The sequence below is a fragment of the Lactuca saligna genome, chromosome 4 (assembly GCF_052625555.1).
Source record: "Lactuca saligna cultivar CGN05327 chromosome 4, ASM5262555v1, whole genome shotgun sequence".
NCBI lineage: Eukaryota > Viridiplantae > Streptophyta > Magnoliopsida > Asterales > Asteraceae > Lactuca > Lactuca saligna.
In genome coordinates, this window is record NC_136420.1 from 87,644,735 (window position 1) to 87,654,423 (window position 9,689).

A 9,689-nucleotide genomic window follows, 5' to 3' on the forward strand; every position below is an offset into this window, starting at 1 on the left:
TCACAACCCACTTAGTGAAACAACACGTGAAAGGTATCTGACTATCTATCTACGATTTAGACCATACGGTGCACCCAATTCCGCATACTGCGGTAGAGTAGATATGCAGGAAACACCACACCAACCCCGGAAAAAAATGTGGCATGGTTGTCGCACCTTTTTTTAAAATAAATCATGTATATATTAAAAACTATAGAAACATATCAAAATTTATGGTTTTTAATTCCCTGCAAATAAAGTATAATATTGATATATTATTTACATATATTTAAAAGTAATTAAACTATGGTAAAATATGTTATGACACCCACCATTTTTGTGAGGTGATGGAAAAAATGACATAGTAGTGAAAAAATGTGGTATGTATTGTATGACACCTACTGGTCTTATTTAGGTAAAACTGAAAAAAATATTCTAAAAAGTTAATTATTTTTCAACAAAAATGTAAAAATGATCCCTTTGGTATGCATTTTTTCCTAAAGTTTATTCCAAACATTGATTTTTTTTGGTTTCCTTGTCCTTTTGAGTTAGTTTCGTTGCGAATTTAGTCCCTCAATAAACTAAAATAACTTTAATATCATTGGGGTATTTATTTTATAGTTTTCTTTCATTTTTTTAATCTAATACTTATTTATTTATTTAAACAATAAAAAATAAGAGGGTTCACCTCTCTCTCTCTCTCTCTCTCTCTTCGGTAATCCCCACGATGAACTATTGACCATTTTCATCTTATCTGATTAACTCCCCCACCTTTAGTTGTTTACTGTCCCAAAATCAATAACACTTAAAAAAAACTCCATACTGTTTCATATACAATTAAAAACCTCATACAGAAAATCAATAATGAGCTCATAGAAATCAATGTCACCCCGTTTGTTACCGTTCAATCTCCTTCCTTAATTCTCGATTGCCAAAATTTTGGATGTTATTCGGATTTCACTTGCTGCTTGTACCCTTCTCCACCACCTAGATCATAACAACAAGTTAATTATCCACCTCACAACCTTCAATTCACCACTAAAGAACAACCGCAACACCACCATTATTTCTCCATTGTAAGAGGCCCATCAAACCATTAACCACAACCAATGTTCATTTTTTAAACCCAAACCGGAAAATCAAGAAAACAACACATGCGTGAGAGAGGGGGAGGGAGAGATAGATAGATAGATAGATAGATAGATAGATACATAGATAGATAGATAGATAGATAGATAGATAGATAGATAGATAGAGAGAGAGAGAGAAAAAGAAAGAAAGAAAGACAGAGATAGACAGAGAGAGAATGAGAGTGCAACCCCCTTTTGTTGTTATTCATAATCTCTCACCACCTCCTATCGTCATCATCACTTCCCCATTGTCATTACTCTTTTTTTAGGTTAGATGAAAAAAACCCAAATCGGGATCATCCAAAAAAACGCAATGAGAAATCCCAAATTGGTAGTGGTAGGTTTAACTTCAAGAGACTAAGGGTAAAGTCAAATGTTGCTAACTGGTGACTTGCGGTGAACTGCTATGAGGATGATGGAACAAAATCAAACAACACCAAAATTGAAGTTTTTTTGCACCCAAACATATGTATCATCGATGACTTTTCCTTCTCCATTCTCTGACTCCACTGAGCTCCAGTTCTCCGCCGAATACGAGTGAAACATGCTTCTCTGGTGGAGGTGAGCCACTGGAAAACAAGTGAAATCTACTTCTCTGATGGAGATGGTGGAATGTAGTGTTGATGGTAGTGAAATTAGGATGGTGAACCGGAGGGATAGGAAGAAGAGAACCAAAGTTAATTAGACATGAATTTGGATTTGAGTGTTTATGTGTGAAAGGAAGGATCCTTATGTATCTATGTTTGAGAGAGAGAGAGAGAGAGAGAGAGAGAGAGAGAGAGAGAGACCCTCTTATTTTTTAGAGTAAATTATATGAATGGTCCCTATGGTTTAGGATAATTTGCATGTTTGGTTTCTAACTTTTTTTTTTTAACTCGGAAGGTCCCTACTGTTTGTTTTTGTTACGCGTTTGGTCCCTATCTTACCTAAAAAGACTATTTTCCATTGATTTTTTAATTTATTTAAATAAACACACATTCAACTCCACCCCTTCACCTTACTTTACATTACATACACCATCATTTTCCCAATTTAAATAATAACTTTTTTAGATAAGACAAAGACCAAACGCGTAACAAAAACACACAGTAAGAACCAAACATGTAACAAAAACAATCAGTAAGGACCTTTCGAATTAAAAAAATAAGTTAGGGACAAAGCCCGCAAATTATCCCAAACCATAAGGATCATTCATGTAATTTACTCTATTTTTTAATTGTTTAAATAAAATTTTCAAGTATTATACTTACAAAATGAAAGAAAAATATAAAAACTCAATTATAATCATTTGAATGATCAAATCCACACCAAAACTAGCTCTAAAATACAAGGAAGCTTAAAAAAGAAAAAAAAAAAAAAAAAAAAAAAAAAATTAAAAAAAAAAATTGATGTGCATATTACTGGAACCATTTTAATTTTTTATTTTTTAAACTAATAAATGGGTTGAGGTGTTGAACCAACCCGATTCGATCCATTGCCCATTTGCCCGCCCAAACAGAGGTTCAAGAACATGGGAGTTACATAGATCTTTTGAGGCAAAACTCGTGTTTATCAGATCAAACATGGGAGCGTTATCATCATCTTCCCCTCTTATCCTACGATGTATTCTCCGCCGTCCACCGCCCCCCGCCACCACCCATCTTTCCTATATTGCCCCTTTTCTCAAACCCTCTAACCGCACTCCTTCTATATGCCTCCCAACCCCTCGACGACCAATCTATCACACTACTATACGCTCTCTCACTCCTCGATCTCTCTCCACCTCCACCTCCCCCTCCCCCTCCCCGGAAATCCAACCTGCCATATCTGAAGAAGAAGGCGCTGAAAGCGACGAGGAATCAGAAGTTGAAATCGATGATAATCATCCCACCGAAACTGCAATTGAGAAGCCCGTCGATCCTAAAATTTCGAGTGCGCATAAGGAAATGTTGTCGAAATTGAAAGGCATGAGTGTGAAAGAGAAGAAAGAGTTGGGTTCTTACGCCAACAGTTTGGGGAAAAAACTTAAATCTCAACAGGTGGGGAAGTCCGGCGTCACTGATTCCGTCGCCACGGCGTTGGTCGAAACCTTAGAAGCCAACGAGCTTCTCAAGGTAGAACTTTATTTTGAGCATTTTCGCATTGTAGTAGTATTAACTAGTTGTTGTTATTCAGGGTAGGGTTTATTATTTTGGATTTAGGGTTTATCCTGTCTCACTTGAATATCACGCAATCAGTTTGAAAATGTACATCCAAACACCTCTTAAGTCTGCAACAGCTCCATTAAATAGAATAAAACAAGTTATCAAGATATTGCAACTATTAACTTGAAAATGTCGAAATCCTGAATTTAACTTGATATTTTAGGGCTATACTTGAAGATTTTCATAAGTTTTAACTTAACTTGAATTTAGGGTTTTAATAGTTCATGAGGCTTTATATAAATGAAATTAAGTTGCTATTTTGTGCATTAAACAGCTTAAAATTCATAACAACTGTCCGGGAGAGCTAGACGAGGTGGTGGCCCAATTAGAAGAAGCCACGGGTTCAGTTGTGGTTGGTCGAATTGGTCGCACTGTCATCATTTATAGACCCAGTCTAACAAAACTCATATCAGAGGAGAAAAAGAAACAGGCCCTTAAGGTTTTTCTCAAGAGAAGAGCAGCATTTAAGTCATCATATCAGGTTTCTAAAAAATATTTATAGTTAAAATTTTAAAAAAAAATGATAACATACACAAATGTTTCTCTTTATTTTGCCAATTCATTTTTTTGATGCAAACGTTACACTCACAACCTTGCGATTTTTTATATTTAGGGAAAAATGCTGAGCAGAAGACAATCGTCGACATCGACATCACCTACTCGAAGTCCTCGAAGTCGAGATTTTAGAAAGTCTTAGGTTGGTGAAGCCATGTACAACTTGAGAAGCGTATTGTACATCTTGTGATGCAGGTTGGATCGAAAGGAGGCTGCATTGGCTTGTAGTTTATGGTGGTTTTGAGTGGCTTTTATCAATGTAGCTATGTAGTTGGTATTTTACCAAGGGCAATCTGGGGGAGTAGCAATGTGTTTTACTCTTTTTATCAATGTAGGCAATGTATTTTGGTTTTACTACAAGAGCAATGTACTTATATTTTTGTACACATGGTAGCAATGTAGTTATATTTATCTAGTTATAAAAGCAGTTTTTTTTTATCCAAAATATTGTTATTATGTGTATACAAATATATCTATGATGGTTATTTTGGAGAAAATAGACAAAATTACATTAATGGTTTATGTGGGTCCCTGCCTTTTTTTCCATTACACATATGGTCCTTATGTTTTCTATTTTTTATTATATATTTTATACTTTTATTAAATTGATTGTATATATAGATTAATTTACAAGCCCCTTACGTGTGACTTTTATCCTTTCTTCTCCTTCTACGTATTTCTCTTTGTGATTGTACCCATCTTTGGTCCGATAAAATGCTTGCATATATTTCCCACTAACTACATCTCCATCTTTCATTTGTACTCTTTGAAGCTTCACTGCTTCTTCTTTGCGTTTGGCACCATCTTCGGTCACATACATTTTGTCTTTGAAGCTTCACTGCTTCTTCTTTGCGTTTGGTACCATCTTTGGTCACATGCGTTTTCTGGAACTATCTCGGGTTCTATACGGTTGCACCTCCGTGTTGGGGTGCAAAGTTCTTTATGTATGACTTTGTAGATGGTTTGACTTTTGTAGACCCACTTGCATGTGGTGTATTAGCCTTATGACTAATGAGTATTAGAGAGTGAGAGAAAGATATGTAAACACCTCTATATAAGGTGGGTTCATACCACTTGTAGAAGTGTGCTTGAGAGATGTAGTCATAGTGATTAGTGAGTGATATATTTATGAAGTTCTAGACTAGATCCATTTTTGTACTCATTTACTATGATCGAATATATCTTTTACCACCCAAATCACCATGTTCATTGTGCAAACTTTAATTCCGCATGCCAAACCATGTTCTTATGTCACTACAATTGGTACCAGAACGGGTCTTCAATATCAAAGTGATTTTTGAAGAACGATTCCCGGTTTGGCAACTTTTGTCACAAATTGAAGCAATTTTGGTGAGTCTCTCTCTATGATCTCTCTTAATTTCATTGAATTGTGCGTTGCATTCTTGATTTTCGATCGTTTTGACTCGTTGGATCAATTTTTTCTTGAAAAAACCGTTTGATGATCCAATATTTTTTTTTAAATTGTTCATATCCAAAACAAAATCATTTTAGATCTTTCAAAATCCAAAATTCGTTACTTTTTATGTTTAAGCCCAAAAATCTGAGATTGCAATTAAATGTCAATTTGAGTCTAACATATCGGATCTAGTACTGTTCATTAATTGAGCCCAAATGTCATATAATTAATGTTCATCTGTTTTGAGCCCATTGATTCAATAAATTCATTCGATACATACGAGTCACTGGATTGCGTCGTTCTTGTCATCTGGTTTTTAATATCTCAGTTTAATCGATTTGTTCTTGAGTTCCGCTTTCACCTCTTTGTACCTAATAATCGATGATTGTTGTTTGTTAATTTGTAATTGGAAATTGATTTCATATGATTTCTTCTATGATGAAATCGATTTTATTCAAGTCAAATATTAGAAATCAGCAATTGATTCATTGATTTTGTTAATCTTGGTCAAGAACACTTTAAGGAAGTTTAGAACAGTTGTTTGAACATGTTTTGATCTAAAATTGGACATCAGATTCGTCAATTTCGTGTTTATTGATCTTTGACTTCAAAAAGTTAAACTGTAAAAAATTTGGAATTCAAGAGATGAATCGATGAATAGTATGATGAAATCGATAATTACAATTTGTCTTTAAGGTTGAAAGAGTCGAAATTTAATAAGATTTCAATTTAATTTCGAATCTGGAAGTATCGATGTTCTTGATGACAAACAGGAAGCGAAGGCAGTATTGCTGACGAATTCGATTTTGAATGTTGTTCTATGTTAGAATCGATTTTGGTTGTTTGAGTGATGAACGAAATGAACTGGGTACGAATATTTTTGTTCCTGTATGGTCAATGATTTTGATGGTGAATTCGATTTTGAAGTCGATGGAACGAAAGAAGTGAAATCGGTTTTGGGTTGAACTAGAAAAGCGAAGGGTTGATGTTTCATTGGGTTGATTGTCAAAGTATTCGGGATGGAATCGGTTTATTGGAGTTGAAGGTATCACTTTCGAAGGGTTATTGGTTCGAAGGTATCTCATGATCGACTGTATTGTGTTCGAAGGATAAATAATTTTGATTTTGAAGAATGTAGAAATCAGATGACGAATTAAAGTCGATGTGTGATGTACGAAGGGTATTCGTACGAAGGAGATATTGATTAAGATACAAAGGATTAAAAAACGAAGAATTTTTGGTGGGTATGAATCATTCGAAGGGGTATAAAGGATTTATACGAAGGTGTATTTTCGAAGGGGCTATTGGGAAATTCATACGGTATAACAAGTTTCGTAAATGGTCCTTAAAGTTTCGAAAGTTTGACAATTTTTCAAAACTCTCGTATGATTTGAACAAATGAAAAAGTTTTGAAATCAGTCCCTGAACCTTCGAATATTTGACACTTCGACAGTTAACTGAAGTTTTGAATGTTTGATACTTTTCACCCAACTTCGAAAATTATTTGAGGTTTCGTATGTTTGGGGTTATTCTTCATATGATTTGAGAACAAAGGGCATAATTGTCGAAAATAGTCCCTAAGGTTTCGAATATTTGACAGTTCATACCCAAATTCGAAAAAGGATTGTTTTTGCTGAAATTTTAAAGAAAATGTATTTCAGGCCCCTGCAGTTTGTGCAAATTGACACTTTCTACCCAGATTTGAAAAAGGGGGAGAGTTTTGCATATTTTGTTGTTTTGGGTGCAACGAGTCACTGCAAAATTTTGAAATTGACAATTTCTACCCATTTTTGAGAAATTTTGTCAAAAGCGATCCGTGAACGAAGCTAAAAATTTAATATTTTTTTGGGTTTTCCGGATTGAAGCACAAAGTTTATGCCACATGTAGGGGAAAATTTGACACGAAAATTTTTGAATAGAGCACGTTCTCTTTCCTTGAAGGTTTTATAATCAAATTTCGATTATAAAAGGGGGAGAAATTTATATGGAAATTCGAACTTGAATTTTTCATATTACGCGGGTTTGAAGACCGAAGTGATCTTGAAGTTTTGAAGCTTACGAATGATGCAATTGGAAGTTCGGAAATGAATTTTTTTTCGAAATGGGTTTGGAATTATTAAAGATTTTTGGGGTGTGTTTTATGCTAAACTTTAGGGTGATCGATTTAGAGCTTGAGAAGCTCGTGATCATTCGTTGATGTTCGGTTGTATGGTCTCACATCCTAGAGCCCAAATTGAAGAATAATGGAAGAATTGAAGATTGAAGTTCATTTCGATATGTGTCACCTTTTAGGCTCGAACCGCGTAGTTGCTCGACTTTGGAAGATTTGAAGTGGGTCATCCATTCCTAACTTTGAGGGGGAGAATGTTGGGGTGCAAAGTTCTTCATGTATGACTTTGTAGATGATTTGACTTTTGTAGACCCACTTTCATGTGATGCATTATCCTTATGACTAATGAATATTAGAGAGTGAGAGAGAGACATGTAAATACCTCTATATAAGGTAGGTTCATACCACTTGTAGAGGTGTGCTTGAGAGACGTAGTTATACTGATTAGTGAGTGAGATATTTATGAAGTTCTAGACTAGATCCCTTTTTGTACTCATTTATTATGATCGAATATATATTTTAGCACCCAAATCACCATGTTCATTGTGCAAAATTTAATTCCGCATGCCAAACCATGTTCTTATGTCACTACACTCCGATTGAAATTCGGCCATGGTTGCTTCTTCTCCAGGTCTTTACCTTTTTTATTTTTCTATCCACCGCCTCTGTCGTTCCTGCAAAGGAAGTTGCTTTTGAAGTACCCTTTTTCCACCACTATCCTCTGCTTCTCCCTCACTTCAGACTTCTCTTGTTCCTGCTTCTCTTATCCTTCCACTATCACTTCCTTCTTATCACCAGCCGAAATCATGAAGACATGTATTGCTCCCTATCAGTTCATTCATATGGAAAATAATAAAGTATGAAGTCAAGGAATTATAATCAAATCGGAGCCTCCATCTATATTCTCAACTAATATCGATGAAGGTGTGTCAAAATAGGAAGCCAAGTTCGCGAAAGAGGAAACAATATGGTTTGGCGGGAGTGGCGGCGACTATTAGGGCTTTGACTTCTGTTATGACGTCTATTGAGGGCCCCACCATGATGGACCTTCAAAGAGAACTCAATACAACCTTTAATTAGATTACAGAGCTTTGTTGCTTGCTTTATTAGGGTTTCATCTAAAGCTGAATTTTGTTTTCATTCCTACTACCGATTTATTTCACTCCCAATTTCCTATCCAAAATTACAACTGAAAGAAGTAGGTACATATGGCGGAAGATGAAGGTTAGGTAAGTACAACATGATCGGTTCCCAAATTAACATCATGATGGGTCTTCTGTTTCTCTTTATTTATATGTTTTCTATGTTTTAGAGTTTAATTTCGCCTCTCCATAAAGAAATTGACGCAAAATCGCTTCTATCTGCTTCCGATCGATTATGTTTGAGCATGGAAAACCTTTGTGGGTGTTTTTAGCATGGATTCAGGGCATCAAAATTAACTTTTTGTTCTCAGATGTAAGTATTTTTCAAGATTTTAAATGTGTTGTTTACGTATTTCGAGCGTCTTCTAAGGGAGCATGGTCCGAATGGAAGTACATGTAATAACATAAATCAAGTTTTCCCAAATTTTCAATAATTTGAAGGTGATTTTTATAATGAAACTATGAAAAAATATAAGCTATAGATTAAAGATTGAGGTTATACAAATTGAAATTTAAGGTTAAAACATGTAATATTTATGTCCTATAAATTTGAGATATAAGATGAAAGGAGGATGTCATGATGATTTGTCACCTTCAGTTTTTTGACTGTTTATGATTTACAGAATTCTGAATGGTATCACATGTTGTTTAAATGTCTATACCAACAAATTCACAAATGTTTATTCTTTAGCCTTTTGTATTATAGGCTTCTTAATCTATATCCATGAAGTATTTATGCAAATAAAAGGACATCCATGATCTGCATACAATGTTACTGTTACCCATTTCAATTCCATTTTATAAGTGAATGACTTTTTTGTGAATAATGTGATTATTTCCTTCATGGTTTCTATTGGAAGCTTTGCAGAATATGGTACATGTATGGATGTCAGCAATTTGTTTGTACTGTTTAACACAATTCTGAAATCTCATTAAGATTAATATATATTTTCTATTTTGTGGATTAAAATTATGCTTCCTTCGTCTATTTATACACATGAATTTTTGCTTTTCAAAACCAAACAACTTATTTTAAACAATTGATTGAGAGCTTATATATGGTATAAAAACATTCTTTTGTTATCACTCATTTTGTGATTAAATTCAGTATGTAATACTCATCACTTTGGTTTTTCAATTGCAACCGAGGGTGCTAAAAATGGTATTGAGTTC

General features: G+C 34.6%; 1 protein-coding gene across 1 annotated transcript; it reads left to right on the forward strand.

Moving 5' to 3' along the window:
* The first annotated feature begins 2,637 nt into the window (after positions 1-2,637).
* Positions 2,638-4,292, forward strand: LOC145042329 (RNA-binding CRS1 / YhbY (CRM) domain protein). Its single transcript, XM_078990721.1, has 3 exons — positions 2,638-3,202; positions 3,567-3,773; positions 3,906-4,292. The coding sequence occupies exons 1-3, from the start codon at positions 2,672-2,674 to the stop codon at positions 3,987-3,989; spliced, it is 822 nt and encodes a 273-aa protein (XP_078846847.1). The 5' UTR covers positions 2,638-2,671; the 3' UTR covers positions 3,990-4,292.
* The last annotated feature ends 5,397 nt before the right edge of the window (positions 4,293-9,689 follow it).

Bases quoted from the DNA above. Each gene is read 5' to 3' on its own strand.
- LOC145042329 (XM_078990721.1), top strand. From the start codon at position 2,672: ATGGGAGCGTTATCATCATCTTCCCCTCTTATCCTACGATGTATTCTC. The intron at 3,203-3,566 runs GTAGAACTTTAT...TGCATTAAACAG, and splicing joins AAGCCAACGAGCTTCTCAAG to CTTAAAATTCATAACAACTG. The intron at 3,774-3,905 runs GTTTCTAAAAAA...TTTTATATTTAG, and splicing joins CATTTAAGTCATCATATCAG to GGAAAAATGCTGAGCAGAAG.